General features: G+C 41.9%; 2 protein-coding genes and 1 non-coding gene across 4 annotated transcripts; all 3 read left to right on the forward strand.

The window, feature by feature from the left end:
* The first annotated feature begins 1,229 nt into the window (after positions 1 to 1,229).
* Positions 1,230 to 5,536, forward strand: ccdc181 (coiled-coil domain containing 181). The gene is made up of 6 exons (XM_027154050.2): positions 1,230 to 1,459; positions 2,106 to 2,286; positions 2,986 to 3,804; positions 3,905 to 4,051; positions 4,200 to 4,357; positions 4,752 to 5,536. The coding sequence occupies exons 2-6, from the start codon at positions 2,185 to 2,187 to the stop codon at positions 4,915 to 4,917; spliced, it is 1,392 nt and encodes a 463-aa protein (XP_027009851.1). The 5' UTR covers positions 1,230 to 1,459; positions 2,106 to 2,184; the 3' UTR covers positions 4,918 to 5,536.
* Positions 5,537 to 6,056: 520 nt separating this feature from the next.
* On the forward strand, positions 6,057 to 18,890 carry fsd1 (fibronectin type III and SPRY domain containing 1). 2 transcript variants are annotated; one of them, XM_047800383.1, is made up of 13 exons: positions 6,057 to 6,328; positions 7,161 to 7,256; positions 8,003 to 8,134; positions 11,066 to 11,167; positions 11,367 to 11,401; positions 13,267 to 13,388; positions 14,243 to 14,452; positions 14,595 to 14,693; positions 15,152 to 15,305; positions 16,067 to 16,149; positions 16,281 to 16,532; positions 17,268 to 17,356; positions 18,013 to 18,890. In XM_047800383.1, exons 1-13 carry the CDS (start codon positions 6,314 to 6,316, stop codon positions 18,121 to 18,123), a joined length of 1,500 nt encoding a protein of 499 aa, XP_047656339.1. In that variant the 5' UTR covers positions 6,057 to 6,313; the 3' UTR covers positions 18,124 to 18,890. The 2 variants fall into 2 exon arrangements, with proteins under 2 accessions (XP_047656339.1, XP_027009849.1); XM_027154048.2 differs by lacking the exon at positions 11,367 to 11,401 and adding an exon at positions 11,859 to 11,881 and having other exon boundaries at positions 6,059 to 6,328.
* Positions 18,635 to 18,798, forward strand: LOC113647454. The gene has a single exon (XR_003441669.2). It is a non-coding gene; the product is annotated as a U1 spliceosomal RNA (small nuclear RNA).
* Positions 18,891 to 19,437: the final 547 nt, after the last annotated feature.

A 19,437-nucleotide genomic window follows, 5' to 3' on the forward strand; every position in this document is an offset into this window, starting at 1 on the left:
AGAGAACGGTTGTCATGGTAACAGCCCCCCTTCAGTTCTAACAATTATTATGTAGAATAGTAAACAACTATATATAGTTGTTTAGTGTATTTACATTCTAATGCAATTGTTTCGACTATATTTTTGTCCCCAGAATGAAAAAAATGAGTTTTTATTGTTTCCTTTGCTTTTGCTATAAAAAAATAAAAATAAAAATTTATATGATGATTGATATGGTAGGTTTTCTGTAGACACTTTTTTTCGGTAAAGGACAGGACAAGCTCTCAGTGGACATCTCATAGTCGTTGTGGAAGCAGTGGCCTAATGGTTAGAGAGTCTGACTCCTAACCCTAAGTTTGTGGGTTCGAGTCTCGGGCCGGCCACAACTGAGGTGCCCTTGAGCAAGGCACCAACCCCCCCAACTACGCCGCAGCATAAATTACTGTTCTGTGTGTGTGTTCACTTTGGCTGGGTTAAATGTAGAAAACGAATTCTGACTATGGGTCACCTTACTTAGCCGTATAATCACATATAGGAGCTTTTACTCAACTTAACTCTCTCTCTTTAATCATGCAGGTTTATCACAGTGTTGTACTTTATATATTCCAACACGTATGAGCAAATTGATCAGAAAAATCAGGAAGCTTTACTAAATGTTTCCCAGCAGGACTGGGACGAGGACAAGTTTATTCATTCCAGTCTGTTAATAACGTTAATGATTGTATAGAGATAATAAAGTACACTCAGACTGTGAGATTAAATTCAATCTTTATGGCAAAAGCACAGAATTGACATGTTCAGCTTAATATGCAGGATGGAAATTAATCAACACTCTTTATTAATGAGCTACAACTGGGTTGTAAGCAATATTTTGAACATTTTTCATTTTGACTTTTGCTCACTGTAGATCACCCTCTGCAGTAATGCATTGAAATAAAAAAACAAAGAAATTACAAACATATATATATTGGTCCGTCGCATAGTCAGATGTCTGTAATTATTATTATTATTATTATTATTATTATTATTATTATTATTATTATTATTATTATTATTATTATTACTATTATTATTATTGTTGTTGTTGTTGTTGTTGTTAGTATTGTTGTTATTGTTATTTTTATTATTAAATTACTATTGTTAATAATACTATTATTAAATAAAACAAGACACTAACATAAGCAAGCCGCTCGCCTTATCAATTATTCTTTATTTTACACATCTTCGTGTGCGCATGCGCGGGGTTTACACCGGGCCGTGTTATGCGTCTCTGTGGCGACAGGCAGCCTGGAGAGGATTAAACTTCTATACACACACACACACACACACACACACACACACACACACACACACACACACACACACACACACACACACACACACACACACACACCGGAAGTGACTGATAAACGGTCCACTTTAGGAACAGAAACGTTCCTGTTCTTCATAAAACAAACAAAAACAACAGTGTGTCTTACAGGTGAGTGGCATTACGTGTGTGTGTGTGTGTGTGTGTGTGTGTGTGTGTGTGTGTGTGTGTGTGTGTGTGTGTGTGTGTGTGTGTGTGTGTGTGTGTGAGAATTAACTGTCAGTTAAATTATTCAATTCTAATTTGTTTCTATAGCACTTTTAACAATGGATATTGTCTCAAAGCAGCTTTACAGAACATAAGAAACATAACACAAATATTTATATTACACTTACATCATGTGTGTTACTTAATTATTTATGTTTTACACTTAATAATAACATGACATATATGAAGTGAGGTTGAGTTTGTAGTGTTTATTAAGTCCACTGGCTCCATCATGGGCTAATACATTTATTATGTGTTAAATGAACACAAATGAACATTATAGTGAAACTAGTTAAAAAACTGTTTAATTTGTTCTTAAAATGGAAGAAAAAAATCTAGACTGTCCAATACATCAGTCTGATACATCACTCAGTCTGATACACCACTCTGTCAGATACACCACTCTGTCTGATACACCACTCTGTCAGATACACCACTCTGTCAGATACACCACTCTGTCTGATACACCACTCTGTCTGATACACCACTCTGTCTGATACATCTGACTGTTACATGTTTCATAATTTGTTTATTACTGGATTCTCTTTAGGGGAGAGCGTGAGTGAGAGAGAGAGAGAGAGAGAGAGAGAGAGAGAGAGAGAGAGAGAGAGAGAGAGAGAGAGGGGGAGATGAGCATGGCCGTGAGTATTAACACTCAGGACGAATATGAGGATGACTTTGAGAAAGATCTGAACTGGCTGATCAGTGAGGAGAGCAAGAATAATCAGCAGGTAAGTGTGTGTGTGTGTGTGCGCTGAAAATGGAGACAGATACATAAAGAGGCTGTGTTTAATAATGTATTGCAGTGAGACATAGTTCTACATTTCTGTGAAAGTGTGTGTGTGTGTGTGTGTGTGTGTGTGTGTGTGTGTGTGTGTGTGTGTGTGTGTGTGTGTGTGTGTGTCTGGATAGGTTTCAAACAACCAGCACATGCTCGTGTCTGATTTCTCACACACACTCACTGCAAACTCTTTGTCTGTTCTCTACACAATCACATACACAAAAAGATTCACACTCACAGTTTATGGTATGCACATGCTGAATTTCTCAGAATGCCTTTGACCCGTGACACGACTGCTTAAATATTTAATGCCTTAAATAAGAGTTAATAAATTAAACATTTGGGTTTTAAGTCATTAGTATCCTTAATGAGGTCTAAATAGAGAACTACAGCTGGTTAAGAGGGACACACACTTTTTTTGCTAATGGCGTTAAATAAACATGTTTTTTAAACTCTTCCATTATTTTTCACCCAGAAAACAAATGGGGTGCAAACTTTTGCACTCATCCATATAATCAAAAAAGTAAATGAATGGGGCTGATTAATTTCCTGAGTGCACACTACAACTGCAATGAATCATCAAACTGACATGCTTTATACAGCTGAGATCCATCCTGCTATTAACTGCTCCTGCTTTTATCCAAACCAGGATGAAGATGACATTGAAGCCCAGATAGACCGCGAGCTGGAAGATGAGGAACAACAGAAGGAAGTTGACCAAGGGCAAAGTAAACACAGCACAGACGACGACGGAGATAGCGAAAGATGGCCGACGCCCATGGACCCTTTGGAGGATGAGTTAGATATCGACGCTGAATCTAAACATGAGCAGGATGATGAAGATTTGGAAGAGGAGAAGAAATCCATCCATAAGAAGATCGAACAGGCCAACAAGCAGCTACAGGACCAGGAGGCGCCGGACGAGACGCGTCGCCGCCGTCTGCACTTCAAAGACACGCTGGTGGACCTGGTGGTTCCTGCCAGCGACCTGGAGGACAGTCCGGCAGATGTTTCGGGCCACATGCTGAAGCTAAAGATCTCCACTCAGGAGGAAAGCGACGGACCAGACGGACACAGAGAGGGAACGAGAGAAGGACGAGTGCTGGTAGAGAAGGATGGGAAATTTGATCTAGTGAGCCTGAAAGAAATGGAGAGTCCCGGGCTGCTCCCGCCTCTCCCTGAGACTCAACGGGAACAAGGCAAGAGTCCGTCCTCTTCCCCAAAACCACTCTCCAGCTCCGGTTCTTCAGCCTCCTCCGAACCTCGCTACGCACCCAGGCCTCCGACACGACCGCGGGCACGTCCAAATTCAGCCAGCAACATGCAAAGGATGGTGTTTAGACATGGCAGCAAGCGTAGGGTTCAATCAGCCAGCGGGGTTTCACCTCACATCACATTTTTCCTCTCGCCGCAGCAGAAAGATGTGCTGAACAAACAACAGGAGAGGAGAGAGAAAATCGCCAGAGAGGTGGTGACAAAATCACACTCAAAGTTCATCTAACAATAAGAAGTATTGTGTAAAACACAACTTAATATACCGTGTGCTTTTGTGTTACCGTATGATCCAGGAAGAAGAGCGGAGGCGCGAGGAGGAGGAGCAGAAGCGCCAGGAGAACGAGTTGGCATTCAGGTCGTGGCTGATGAAGAAGAGGCAACAGCTGCAGGACAATAGGAGAGTGCAGAGAGCTCAGGAGATGGAGAGGATGAGCGGAAAGGTGTGAAGCAGGAGCGTGTTCGTAACAAGGAGGAAGTTTCAGTGCATGTCTAGATGATAACGATACAGCGGCTCACTCTGTGTGTGTGTGTGATTGTGATTACTTAACGCTGCAGCATGTGTGTATCCGTGTCTCTGGATGTGCGCAGAGGGATTGTGGAGACTCCGAGGAGGCATTTAAACAGTGGCTACAGAAGAAGCAGCAGCAGCAGCTGAAGGAGCGACAGCTGGAGGAGATGAGGAGGCTCGAGATGGAGAGTAGCAGCTACCTGCATCAACCTGAGGAGTGTGAGAAAGCCTTCAGATTGTGAGTCCACAACACACACAACACACATTCACTGTCAAAGTGTCTAACGTTCAGTGTACAGGATTTGTAGAAACCAACTTTTAAGACGACTCTCACATCACACTTAGGATTAGACAGATTTCGAGGGTTAGTAATAAAATACCACAGAATGTTTCATAGTAATCCTCTAGAACTCGAGATCTCTGTGGAACATTGCATTCTTTGTGTAAAATAATCAACAGTGGCATGGTGTGATGGAGTGGAGTTACTGTTATCACCACAAACTTTAGTTTAGTCTCTCATACTCTACAGGTGTCTATTACCCACACATGTCACAATGCATTATGGGTAATCTGTATACAGTGTTATTTTCAGAAAGTGAGTACAGGTACCCAGACTGTGTGTTTCTGTGCAGGTGGTTGAGGAGGAAGCGGGTGGAGAAGCGCTTGGAGCAACAGGCTGCTCGAGAGCGCTCCCGCAGGCTGCTGATGGAGGAACGACGGACCAGACGCATGCAGGACCTCTACTACCCCGTCAACGAGATCAAGTCCCTCCATTTCAACCAGCCCTACCGCTTTTAACATTGGCCAATTTTAAAATCATCACTACCACTTCTAATATTCACCCAATTCCAAAATGACCATGGTGAACACTTTTCTAGCTCCACCCCATTCTCAAATCACCATTCTACACTCACTGCTACACCTCACAACTGAGCTCCTCCCAGTTCCTGGCTCCATTTCCAACGGATCAATAAAATCTCATTCTCAGTGCCCATGCTTACAGCCCTTTTTCTCCTCCCAACACTGTATTCAACATTACAAATCCCCAGCTAATACCCTTGTCACCATGGCAACTATTTCCATCATTAACCTTTACACATAAACCCCTGTAAAAGTATATCTACTGATAATTTACCCAGAATGTATATTTTTGTCCTTGTACTACACATTACACTGTAGTACACTCTCCTATTTATGTTCGACAAATGTGATATGTTGAAGATTATATTGTGGAGTAAACTCTTATCCTGTTTGATGGGAAAAAATACCTAGATGTATACTTATATTAATAAAAATCCAAGTACTATTTTCTGCAGAACCTCTTCGGCTTGATGTTTAGAACTATTTTGGGGAAGTGGAGAAATTAAAACGCGTCAACTAAGTAATTGTTACACCATTAAACACCTGCAGCAGATGATTTTTCTTCCTCATATCTGTGTCATTTATAAGATTTATGTGTATTTCTGCAATATACTTTAAAATGTATTTTATTACGAATTTGTTGTTTGTTTTTATAAGATATATTTGATATTATATAATAAAATAACAATATACAGTATATTTAATATAAGATATTTAGTTTCTGAATTTTCAGGTGATTGTAGTCCAAACACAGATTAAACTACAACTCCCATAAACACTCACTAGCTTATGCTAGGTGGCTAATCTTAGCTAACTATTAAGATTAGTTCGAACTAAGCAGAAACAGTAACTTTGTTGAGATTTGTAATAATAATAATTTAATATAGCCTGGTTTGGTTAGTTATATAAGTATCTAGCTAAATATATTTGAAACGTTTTTATTTTTCATTTAACAAAAACAGGGTTAGCTAGTAAGCGCAGTTGTGCCACCGGAAGTCCCCCGGATGAGCCACTTGTATCTGATTGGCTGAGGCGACAAAGCGATTTTTCTTCTCGAAAGTTCTTTCTTTTTGTTTGTTTGTTTGTTTGTTTAGCGTAACGTGTTTTTTTAAGCATAAAAACGTATTAAATTGTTAAACTTACACGTTATACCCGTGTGTCGCTTTTTAAACCCGACTGAACATGTACTTCCGGTCCCGGCGATGACGTAATCCCGCATCTCAGTGCTGTATAACAGCATCAGTACCGAAGCAGCAGCACCGCAGGATCCGCAGAATAAACGAATTATTTCATCGTTTCAAGGCTTCGGACGCCGGAGTCACGGTGCTGCGACATGGACGAGCAAAAGGTGAGAGAGAAGAGGTTAAAAACGCTGATGATGATTTAGAGATAACAAAGAGAGCGGATGCACGAGGCTTTATTTATTTATTAGAATGATAATCAAACACACAAGGGCACCGAGTCATACTGAACACACAACCCTCACACACATCGTATACAAGTATATTATTATACACTATGTTAAGTGACAGTAGCAGCAGCAGCAGGTGCATGTGGAGGGGTGGAGGGGTGAGGATGAGGGGTGTATAAAGTCTGACCCTGTAATAAGTCTTATTTATAACCAGAGCAGTTTATACTGTAATATAATGTGCTTCATCGTGTCATTGTTCTGTTTAAGATCCTTATAGGAGTCGTGTGAATGATCTCAGGGTGATCAGGGCGTGGAGGAGCATCTGAGCTTCACATAGAGAAGATTTACAGAACATTTCTGCTTTAAATCACCCTTAATATGTGTTTCTCTTTACACCTGACATACCTACGTGTGTCTCGACACGGTCAGGACCGCTTTTGGGAATCGGTCACTTCGTGTTTGAAAGTGGACCTGTAACGAACATCTAAATTTAAAATCTCTTCCAGATCTACACGTGAAGACTCTTCGGTTCTTACGCAAAAGTTCACGTAGACACCAAAACGCTCCTTAGATCTGATCTATGTTTGTGCTGATATGATGAACGAGGTTGTGTAGGAAACTTTCAGTGTGTGTGTGTGTGTGTGTGTGTGTGTGTGTGTGTGTGTGTTAGACATGTATTCTCATTTCGAGACTGCTCAGCCATAATGGTTATGTAATGGTTAATACTGTAGTATGGTCACATACAGTATCATATGCACATGTGTTTCAGGAGTCTCTCCAAAAAATTGTCAACACGTTGGCACTGAAAAATGAGGAGATCCAGAACTTCATCTGCTGCCTGAAGCAAAATCTGCAGAACCTGGAGGTACATTGCACTGAGGATGATGGGTTTAATATACTTTTAAAAAATTCGTTAAAAGCTTTGATATTCGCCCTTTACTTTGAAATCTTGTTTTTATTTATTCAGCACATAGTTGTAATTTTTTAACCATTTAGAGACATAATTTTAAAGATGTAAACACGAGTAAAGGCTAAAAACACGACGAGGGCTTTGGGCTCAGCAACACACAAGTGTTTTATTTCTAAAATAAATCACACTGTACAGTAGGAAACATCTCAGATGTGATGAAGTGAGAAGTCACTAGTAAAGTCAAGACATCAGCTTGATAAATGGGCGGCTGGAGCCAAAGCTGTTCTTACTAGCTGTGTGTGTGTCTGTGTGTGTGTCTGTGCGTGTGTGTGTCTGTCTGTGTCTGTCTGTATATGTGTGTCTGTCTGTGTGTCTGTCTGTGTGTGTCTGTCTGTGTGTCTGTGTCTGTCTGTGTGTGTGTGTGTGTGTCTGTCTGTCTGTGTCTGTCTGTCTGTGTCTGTCTGTATATCTGTGTCTGTATATCTGTGTGTCTGTGTCTGTGTGTGTGTCTGTCTGTGTGTGTGTCTGTCTGTGTGTGTGTCTGTCTGTGTGTGTGTCTGTGTGTGCTTGCCTGTGTGTCTGTGCGTGTGCGTGTGTGTGTGCATATGTGTGTGCGTGTGTGTGTGCATATGTGTGTGCTTGCCTGTGTGTCTGTGCGTGTGTGTGTCTGTGTGTGTCTGTGTGTGCGTGTGTGTGCGTAGGCGAACTCCACCCGTGTTCAGGAGGACCTGGAGTCAGAGTTCAGCTCTCTGCATGCTGTTCTGGATGAGCTGAAGGAGGGAATGGTGACCCGAATCAAGCAGGAACGAGCCAGTCGCACTTATGAGTTACAGGTCAGAGCTGTTTTCTCTTCTTTAACACGAATCAACCTAAAAAAAGATAAAACACAAAACACGTTTCACACGTTATATTATTTCCCTGTTATTAAATAATACCTGCATGATGACTCCATCACTAGACAACAGAAAAAAGACTTAGCTGTCTGCACGTTACTGCTGATCAGTAAATTCAGATTTTATGAATATGCAAAATGAAAACACCCCTCACACCACAGGCCCCGCCCCTTTTTAGCTGGTAATGTATTTCCTCAATTTACATATTCAAACCAGATTATTTTTATGTTCAGTATAACGCATAGGCTACTCGCTGTGTGTGTGTGTGTGTGTGTGTGTGTGTGTGTGTGTGTGTGTGTGTGTGTGTGTGTGTGTGTGTGTGTGTCTGTGTCTGTGTGTGTTTTTTGTTCTTGAACAGTTTGAATTCAGGCACCCACTATACTGGGACTAATTCATACATAGGACACACCCACATCATTGTGACTGACAGGCACAGAAGCCACACCTCCTCATTCACTGTGACTGACAGACAGAGGCCACACCTCCTCCTCCTCATTCACTGTGACTGACAGACAGAGGCCACACCTCCTCCTCCTCATTCACTGTGACTGACAGACAGAGGCCACACCTCCTCTTCCTCATTCACTGTGACTGACAGACAGAGGTCACACCTCCACCTCCTCATTCACTGTGACTGACAGACAGAGGCCACACCTCCTCCTCCTCATTCACTGTGACTGACAGACAGAGGCCACACCTCCTCCTCCTCATTCACTGTGATTGACAGACAGAGGCCACACCTCCTCCTCCTCATTCACTGTGACTGACAGACAGAGGCCACACCTCCTCCTCCTCATTCACTGTGATTGACAGACAGAGGCCACACCTCCTCCTCCTCCTTATTCACTGTGACTGACAGACAGAGGCCACACCTCCTCCTCCTCATTCACTGTGATTGACAGACAGAGGCCACACCTCCTCCTCCTTATTCACTGTGACTGACAGACAGAGGCCACACCTCCTCTTCCTCCTCTTTTACCTGAACTTAAACGTTTACAGTATTGTATATAGTGAGACTGGCTCCTCATTTTAATGTCTCACCTTTAAATCCTGTATTACAGTCTGGAACCAGTGGTGTAGTCTAGTTTTTTGTAGTGAGTATACTGTGACCACCCCCCCCCCCCTCCCAGCCTCTTACGCACCCATCCTAGAGTGACACCCTGTAGGCACCACCTTCACTAACGCATAAAAAATGCATCTACATGTAATTGAGAGCATTATTAAATCCAGTTTATTATAAGCAACAAAAGACAGTCAGCTGATAAAACCTGTGCTCCAGCTCCCATATTCATATAACATTTAAGGCTAGATGTAGCTCTTAAAGGTATAAAGTTCACCAGAAAATGAAAATTGTGTTATTTCCTCACCCTCAATTTGTTCCAAATCTGTACGAGTTTCTTTCTTCTGTTTAACACAAAAGATGATATTTTGAAAAATAACACAATTTTCATTTTTGGGTGAACTTTATACCTTTAAGAGCTACATTTAGCCTTAAATGTTATATGAATATGGGACCTGGAGCTCAGGTTTTATCAGCTGTACATTTTCAATGTACATTTAAGAGTGAACAATAAACATTTGTTCAGTTTTATCACCAACACACTTTCATTGCAGAATATTATGAACTGAATGAACTGGTAGTTTACAAAGCTTTACAAATACATCTGTACTTGTGCTGTGGGTGAAATGTCACCCGAAGCTGCTGTAGCTTTAGGCGCAGGCTTCCGAAAACACTCAGAGTGTAGTTTGGGTCTGCTTTCGTTTCAGATCCTCTTTTACATTAGTTAGTTAAATTTGCGCCAAAAAACACCGCCAAGCAACTCATTTTCCTCCTCGGTAGGTGACGTCAGATCAGGTCACAGGCCACGAAAGCCCCAATGGTCAAAAAACGTTAGTGATTCGCAATCGCAACCACAGTCTGTGTTCGCAACACAGTGCGGGGTGAATTTATGAATGAAAGTTCTGTGACAAAACGATATCGTTACGTATCCTCACGCTTTTTAAGTGGGTATACGTAAATCCTTGGCCTTTCCTAGTGGGTATACGGCGTATACCTGCGTATCATGTAGACTACACCACTGTCTGGAACCATAAATAATGAGTGGTGTTTCTCGTTAATTAAACACGTCCCACGTGCGTGTGCGTCTACGTGTTTGCTTTGTTCATGTGTCTCTGAAACCAGAAGATCCTTAATAGGTTTTTCAAAGCAGCTCTGATAATGAAGCTGGCTCGAGTGTTCCTCATGAATCCACATGAATCAGGCTTGTTTAGTGTTCACTCACAGGACAGATCGCACCTGGAGAGTGTGTGAGATGTCTCAAACACACACACACACACACACACACACAGACTTGAGTTGAACTGATCCTCAGGGATTTACACCTCTCTGCATAATCCTGCTTATGATCTTCAGTTTGACCTTCATACGAACGCTGGACCCTAACCGGATCAAACGTGTGTGTGTGTGTGTGTGTGTGTGTGTGTGTGTGTGTGTGTGTGTGTAGCATTTGTTTTCCTAACACTTAACATATTTATCACAAATTTGTGTTTATATCATATGGAATTTATGGTGCGTTTAAATGCATCATGTAATTGTATATTAATCGAACACCGGCGAGAGAACGCTGCTAGAACCTGCTGGAAAATTCCAGCATTTAGCGGAAGCTAGCAATCGACAAATTAACATAAACATCTGCTGTAACATCTGTAACTTTAACTGTTATAACGGGGTAGTTACATGAGTGCATGCGTGCTCCTCGAAATAAATCTGTCTAGTGATTCTTTTAGATTTCACACAAATGGAGTAACAAACCATGGGCTGACGTGAACCGTGCAGTGAAGAGTTTGTGTCTCCACACCATGTTTCCTCAGAATCAGCTGAGCACCTGTACAAAAGCCCTGGAGAGTTCTGAGGAGCTGCTGGAAACGGCCAATCAGACGCTCTGCTCGTCCGAGACGGACGGCTTCGCTCAGGTACACGCCCACTCCCGATACGGCCCTTTCCTTCTGCCTCAATTTGGATCTGAAATGATGGAAATAAAAATAAAAAAAAAGCAGCAGCATCAGCAGCAGAAGAAGTGTTGAAGATTCCTTTCATATGAATTCTAGTTCATTTAACCCTGTAAACTGTTTCTAACATCTTGTTTGTGTATTTTTTTTATTTCGTTTGTAGACAAAAAGCAGTAGAACACAATGCAGCACGAGTCCGTCAGTAAACCGGTTATTCAAACATCTTTTCTTGTTTCATAGCAAATTTGTTATTTCTAATGACCTCATGATATCGGGATCTTTTTGGTATTACTTATTTATATATTTATGTATTTACATATTTTATTTAAATACCGGTCGGATTTGTCGCTCTCTGCTGAAGTAACATGTCTGTGGATTGTACGTGACATCATCGTTGTAAGAAAGTGGCGCTTGTTACCGTCACCGCTCGTCTCGGCTGTCTCTGTGCTCGTGGTGACTGATGTATTGTTTAATTCTTTCTTTTCTCTCTCTCTCTCTCGCACTCTCTTTCTCTCTCTCTCTCTCTCTTTCTCTCTCTCTCTGTCTGTCTCTCTCTCTCTCTCTCTTTCTCTCTCTCTTTTTCCCTTTCTCTCTTTCTCTTGCTCTCTTTCTCTCACTCTCTCTTTCTCTCTTTCTTCTCCTCTTCTGCTTTCAGGCGGCTAAAGACATAAAGGATAGGTACAGTACACCTGGAGTCTTTATTTACTTTTATTTAGAGCGCTGCACTGTTTAGTGTTTTCCCTCCTAAACCCTTATAGTGGATCAGTCATGCTTTAGACTTCGCAGTTCCCTTTTCTGATTGGTCAGAAGGTGATTAGTTCCCTTTTCTGATTGGTCAGAAGGTGATTAGTTTTCATCATGCACAGATCTTATCTTCAGTGATCTTCTGAGTAAAGTTACACACACCATTAATTGTAACAATAAACAGATTTTAAAAAACGTCCTTTTTAAATAAATAATTAGATGATCATTACAGGACGTCCGCTTCACTGGTTGTTTTACTGTCACGCAGATTGTTCCTCTGATCGCAGTTTATTTAGAGGACATCTGGTCCAAAGACTATTTAACAGCATGACTGTTCTTCTGGAGGTTAAAAATACACGTGTAAATTAAAAAAAAAGGAGGGGGAATGTAAAACAGTACGCTAGTCTGCAGAACGTAGATGAGTTCATTACAACCCACACACCTTCAGCATCATCATCATCATCATCATGATCACTAGCCAAGAGCTTTCCACCTTGTCTTATTCCTTCTCCACTCATCACCATTTCCTTTCTCTTCCCTTCTCTTTGTTTTTAGATCAAAGGTTTTATGTGACCGTGTTGAAGCAGAGTATCTGAGCGGAGTTTTTCGCCCTCTACTGTCCGAAAGCATGCATGATAAAAACCAGGCATTTGAACGTTAGAACGAATATAAGCATCGCATCCAACACGAACTCTCATCGGAGCCACAGTGTGGTTCTTTAGTCAGGTCAGAACACACCGAACACAATCGGCGCTCAAAGCGTCTGAGCGAGGAGTTTAGTGAGAAAGTGACTCTGAATCGATTCATCTGTAGGAGGTGAATCAGACATGCTGTGTGCTTTGGGTTGCAGTTTATTTATTTATTTAAGATGTTAGCTTCTTGTTTTATTTTCAGGACATTTTCTACCCTAGGTGTTCCTTGCATAGAACCACAGACTAAAGAATCGGTTTTGCTCGGAGTTAAACGAGGTGTCGAAGCTCGTTTGACTCGTTGCATCAACCGACTGATATATCAGTCAGGTGTAACCTTAATATCTCTTATTACCCTTCGGTCACATGCTGGACATCCGATCTGCTCAGGTGTGATGACATCAGAAGCTTGTTATAAAAAAACTCCTGTTTTATTCCTCTCACATGCTCTGTGCTGTGGATCCTCAGGGTTTCTGTTATGCATGATCATTTTATGCATGTTTACTGATTCAGTTATGAAAACGCTTCTGTGTTCTTGTGTGTTAACTGTGGTGTGTGTGTGTGTGTGTGTTTGTGTGTGTGTGTGTGTGTGTGTGTGTGTGTGTGTGTGTGTGTGTGTGTGTTGTGCAGTGTTACCATGGCCCCAGCCTTTCGTATCTCTCTAAAAGCTAAAGCGAGTGACAGTATGAGTCACCTGATGGTAGACTTCACTCAGGAGCGAGAGATGCTTCAGGCCATCAAATTTCTCCCAGGTCAGTTTCACAAAATGCCACACACACGCACACACACAGAGACACACACAGAGTCAGACACACATACACACACAAACAGAGACACACACAGACACACATGCAGAGACAGAGACACACACACACACAAACACACACACACACACAGAGACACACTCACACACACACAGGCACACACAGAGACACACACAGACACACACAGAGACACTCACTCACTCACACACACACACACGCACAGACACACAGGCACACACACAGGCAGACACACACAGAGAGACACAGGCACACACACACAGACAGGCATACACACGCACACACACAGAGACACACACAAACAGAGACACTCACTCACGCACACACACAGACACACACACACACACAGAGGCACACAGGCAGACACACAGGCACACACAGAGACACAGACACACAGGCACACACACACACAGAGACAGGCACACACACACACACACACAGGTGAAACAGGAAGTAAAAAGGAAAAACAGCCTGCTCTACATCACACTCTATATAACAGTCAACATTTTTCACCACTCACTAAACTTTTACAAACTCTCTCGATTTTAAAAATAATATTTCAAACACCATTTTAAACTCGCTTCAGTTCAGCGATGCGCTGGTGTGTGTGGTGTCACGTTAGTCTTACAGGTGAATTAAGTTTGTTTTGAATATAATTTGTTAAATGTGTTACTTTTTTTTTTGGGGGGGGGGTAAATTTTCTCAGGAGTGAAACCCCCCCACCTTTAAAATTTTTTTTTGCATATTCATGCATATTCATAGATGGGTGCATTGTTCTCCATGATTGATTAGTAGCCTCTCTTTTGTTCTTGCTTCACATGTAGTTCCTGCTACTCCGGAGATCGTGGAGTCGGAGTGTCAGGTGTATGATAACTCCGTCACGGTGCTGTGGACTTTACCAGAACCAGACTCTAAAATTGACCACTACATTGTTGAGTACCGGCGAACGAACCACGAGGGACCTCCGCGTGCTCGTGAGGAGCATCCGTGGATGGTGGTGGAGGGGATTAAAGAGACCCAGTACACGCTCACAGGTAAAACGAGGGATGTTGGAAAGGAATGTTCATCGTTCAACTCTGTGTGACACCTTGTCTGAGTTACAGAGTTACGTTCGTGCGACTAGTTTTTTATTTGTTTCCGTGTGTAATGCTAACGTTTGTGTGTGTATTTGAGCAGGTCTTCGCTTTGACACACGCTACATGACGTTTCGGGTGAAGGCATGCAATAAAGCTGTAGCGGGAGAGTTCTCTGAGCCGGTTACTCTGGAGACATCTGGTGAGACACACACACACACACACACACACACATACACACACACATAAAGATTAATGAGGCATTATGTTATTGACTGGTACAAAACTTCTGAGCCGACAAGCTGTACAGCTAAAGAAAGCAAACGCACTCCTGAAAAAAACACACACACACAAACACACACTTTTGACCAACTTTAATATTTTTTTTCTCTGATTCCTCAAAGTAGATTCAAATAAAAAGTGAAAGACAAAATAAAAAGCAAGTAGAACCAAAAAAATTATGAAATAAAATGAATTTTTATTTTAGAATTTGGAAAACAGTATTTATTTTATAAACTTTTAATAACAGAGACTAATACTGACATCACTGTATGTCTTTTCTGCAAAATGTTACTCTAAACTTTATTCCACTTCATCATTATGCAGCAATGCATAATTTTTTTAATTTTTATTTTGATCTGTTTCTCCTTTTCTCTCCAGCGTTTGTGTTTAAGCTGGACTCGGGTTCGGCTCACCAGAACCTAAAGGTAGAGGACCTGAGTGTGGAGTGGGACAGCAGCGGTGGGAAAACGGCCATCCAGGACATCCGCAAGGAAAAGAACAGGACCGGCTCTCCTATGCACTCTCCGGCCAGGTCCGGCCCACTTCTCCTGTACCAATCAGAATCTTCAGTCTTAGTGAAGGGGGTGTGGCTTTGGTGATTCAGTCCCAGAAAAGGGGGTGTGGCTTCTGTGATTCAGTCTTAGTGAAGGGGTTGTGGCTTTGGTGCTTCAGTCCCTGTGAAGGGGGAGTAGCTTCTGTGCTGTAGTCTTAGTGAAGGGGGTGTGGCTTTGGTGATTCAGTCCCAGAAAAGGGGGTGTGGCTTCTGTGATTCAGTCTTAGTGAAGGGGGTGTGGCTTCTGTGCTTTAGTCTTATTGAAGGGGGTGTGGCTTTGGTGTTCCAGTCCCAGTGAAGGGGGTGTGGCCTTTGTGCTTTAGTCTTATTGAAGGGGTGTGGCTTCGGTGCTTGTCTTAGTGAAGGGGTGTGGCCTGTGAGTCAGTCTCTGTGAAAGGGATGTGGCTTCTGTGCTTTAGTCTTAGTGAAGGGGTGTGGCTTTGGTATTCCATTCCCAGTGAAGGGGGTTGAGGAAAAGATGGATGAGGAGAAGAGAAGAGATAGATAGAGAGAGTAGAATAAGAAGGAAAAAAAGTATTTCAGAAGTTTAATTAGCTTCTTTATTCAAGGCCTTTAGGGATTTTTTTAGGTAGGTTTAATAATTTAATTCATATGTATTAATGTTGTGTTGTATTTTATGTGTTAGATGTTTTGTTAATTGTATTTGGAGGTGATTTGTGCTTTAGGGAACACGTGCCTCAAGCTGCGTGCACTGCTCACGTGTGTTAATGTCTCCACAGGACGGCCATGATGTCTCCAAAGAGAGCGCCGTCAGCGCGGGTGGGTCGAGACCGCTTCACGGCCGAGTCCTACACCGTCCTGGGTGAGTAGACGGAGAAATAATGTCACTTAGAGTTCACTGCATTCTTTGTTCTTGGGCTTTAGTGGATAAAGAAGAAAATGGTTCTTTTGACATAACATGATGAAAATCTCACTGTGGTTTCTCACTCGCAGGTGACACCATAATCGATTCAGGGCATCACTATTGGGAGGTTCGGTTCGATAAAGAGAGCAAGGCCTTTGCCGCGGGCGTGGCACTGCGTTCTCTCGGCCGATTCGATCAGCTCGGGAAGAGCAGCGCCTCCTGGTGCATCCATCTCAACAACTGGCTGCAGCAGAACCTCAGCGCCAAGCACAACAACAAGGCCCGTACCCTGGAGTGCCCCATCCCAGAGCGCATGGGTATCTACTGCAACTACGACGATGGTGAGGACACCACGGATAGACTCGCATTTCAGAACTAGGAGTGAGGACGAATAAAACAAACCCCCGTCAAATAAACCCCTGTGTCTTTGTAGGAAAATCACATCCTCAAATCTAGACTGGTCACATGTCAGTACAGAGTCTTACCATGATGGACTGAGTATTTGTAATAGTATTAATAATAGTAATAATCTAGTAAGAGTATAATTTACTAAAGTAATAAGATATTATTATATATTATGTATTACAATATGGAATCTCAGCTTATTGTTAATAAAGACATCGGACTTCTGGTCAGAGAAAAATGACATTTTATCTGTAAGTAAAAAACCGGTTCGTTGTATGAAGTGAATTAAAGGTTAGAATTACAAATAAACTGGAACAGAAATGCAGTACTGTTTAATAAATTATTTAAAAAAAAAAAAAAGACAATAACTACTACTACTACCTTTTTTTAAAGATATTTCATACACAAAGACAATTCAGATTGCTTTAGGTAACTAAGAGTAACATAAAAGAGGAAGAAATTTATATTATTTATTTCATATATATATATATATATGTGTGTGTGTGTGTGTATATGTATAAAAGCACAAAGTGTAGGTGGAGGTTTTTTTTTCACACTCTACATACCACCTTATCTTTTATTGTGTAATTCTATGTGAAATCCTGCGTCACACGAATTTCCCCTTACGAAACAGTTTTTTTTGTTTGTTTATCTGTCTTTTTACCTTCCAGGCACGTTGTCTTTCTACAACGCCAAAACCAAGACACTCCTGCATACCTTTAGGACCAAGTTCCAGCAGCCGGTTATTCCAGCTTTTATGGTAAGCTGCTGTTAATTCGTCTCATTGAAACTATCTTTAGTGTTTTTCTGTATGTGAAATGTCATGAAATGATGTCATGCAACTCGATGCTATAAAAAGCGGAACGTCTGCGTCACGTCCTGTTTACAGACGGTTTGTTTTGGTTTTAGAAACACGTCTGTAAAGATTTACAAAGACACTTCGTATTAATATAGTCGTAATAAAAAGATATGAGATCCAAAAACGATTTCAGCAACAGATACAAGTGACGTTTTAATTAAGATTTTCAAGGTAGATTTTTTTTTTTTATAGATTTTGCTTTTAAATCTCGAGTCGTTCCTCCTATCAATCCGATGCGCTTTGTGGTCCGACGTTTCTTCGGTTCCCTGTTTACAACTGTAGTTCCTATTTGTGATTAGTTTTCAAGTATTCCATTCAAATGAATAATAACAATAATAATAATAACTTGGAATGAAGTAGCAGATATTTTTGCTTTTGAGAATGCAGCTAGTTCCTCATCAGGTTCCTGGTACTCTGTTGTTTTTACTCTGAAACCTTTCACACTCATTTCACATGATTTAATGTGGTTATATTTCAAGGTTGAAGACATTTCAGTTCATAACCAATGTGTTAAAGATGTTAAGTATTAACATTTCATGCTTTGGGACCGTGTGTAGGTGTGGAACGGCAGCTTCTCGGTTCAGACAGGTCTGCAGGTTCCCACCATAGTGCAGTGTGGCCAGAAAAGGAGCAGCAACGCCAGCAGCTCCAACGCCAGCCTCACCTAGACCTCCACTCGCCATCCTCCACTCGTCTTCCTCCACTGCTTTGTAGAACTGTTGCCTGTCACTCAGGCTCTTGGAGGCCGCGGGATGTACCCATGTTTTCGCCCCGGTGTCTGGAAATGGAGAGAATAAAGAATAAAGAAGCTCCAGCGCTTTGTGCCTTTCAGCCTTCTCATTTCATCCATAAATGCAGACGTCCACACAGCAGTGTGATTAATTACAGTGCAGCTTAATTACAGTTCTGTCAAATGCTCTTGTGTTTCTCATGACAAACGTGAGGTGACATTTAGGCTGTTTAAGATTTGACACAAGAATGTGTGAGATAAATTGACAAAGGTTTATGGGTTAAATCGTGAATGTGAGAGTATTTTACGAGTGAATGTTATGTTAGTGTGAATGTGAAAGCGTTTTCTTAAAGAATGTGGAGTTTGTGTGTGATTGCAAATGTATGTTGTGATAAAATGCATGTGTTTGTGTGAATGCGGGTTATTTTTCTGATTGAATGTGAGTGTGTGTGTGTACCTGGCAGGGGCAATACCATGATCAAGGATGTGGTTTGCCCAAAGCGAGGCTCAGCCATTGCACTCAGGCTGTGCTGACCTTTGCGAATTTCCCAAATGGGGGAATATCGACTGCATAATTTCTGATAGTGGGGGACTGCGTTTGCGCTCTCCCCTGTTTTTATTTTTAGAGTCTGAGGGCAGTCTTGGCCTAATGGTTAGAGAGTCTGACTTCTAACCCGAAGGTTGTGGGTTTGAGTCTCGGGCCGGCCACGACTGAGGAGCCCTTGAGCAAGGCACCGAATCTCCCCCAACTGCTCCCCGGGCACCGCAGCATAAATGGCTGCCCACTGCTCCGGGTGTGTGTTCACGGTGTGTGTGTGCACTTTGGATGGGTTAAATGCAGAGAACGAATTCTGAGTTTGGGTCACCGTACTTAGCTGTATGTCACTTCACACTCACTTTTTTTAAATGTAAGAGTATTTTATGTGGTGTTTGTTGGTGTTTGTGTGAATGTGGGTTATTTTCTGTCCGCGTGTGAATGCGAGAGCATTTTGTGAGTGAAAGTGAGTGTCCGCGTGTGAATGTGAGTGCATTGTTTTTGGCACATGCGGGGTGAAATTCAGTGTGAGTGCTTTGTGTTTAATGTCTGAGGTTTAGCCTAATTGTGAATCTTTTTGTCAGTGTGAGAACACATATTTGTGGTCAATTTGTGAATGTGAGTGCCTTTTTTGGTGTGTGTGTGTGTGTGTGTGAGGGGAAAATTGAGTGCAGATGCTTTTGTATGAATGCAAGAGCATTGTGTGTGTGCACGTGT

This window comes from Tachysurus fulvidraco, chromosome 14 (genome assembly GCF_022655615.1).
Source record: "Tachysurus fulvidraco isolate hzauxx_2018 chromosome 14, HZAU_PFXX_2.0, whole genome shotgun sequence".
NCBI lineage: Eukaryota > Metazoa > Chordata > Actinopteri > Siluriformes > Bagridae > Tachysurus > Tachysurus fulvidraco.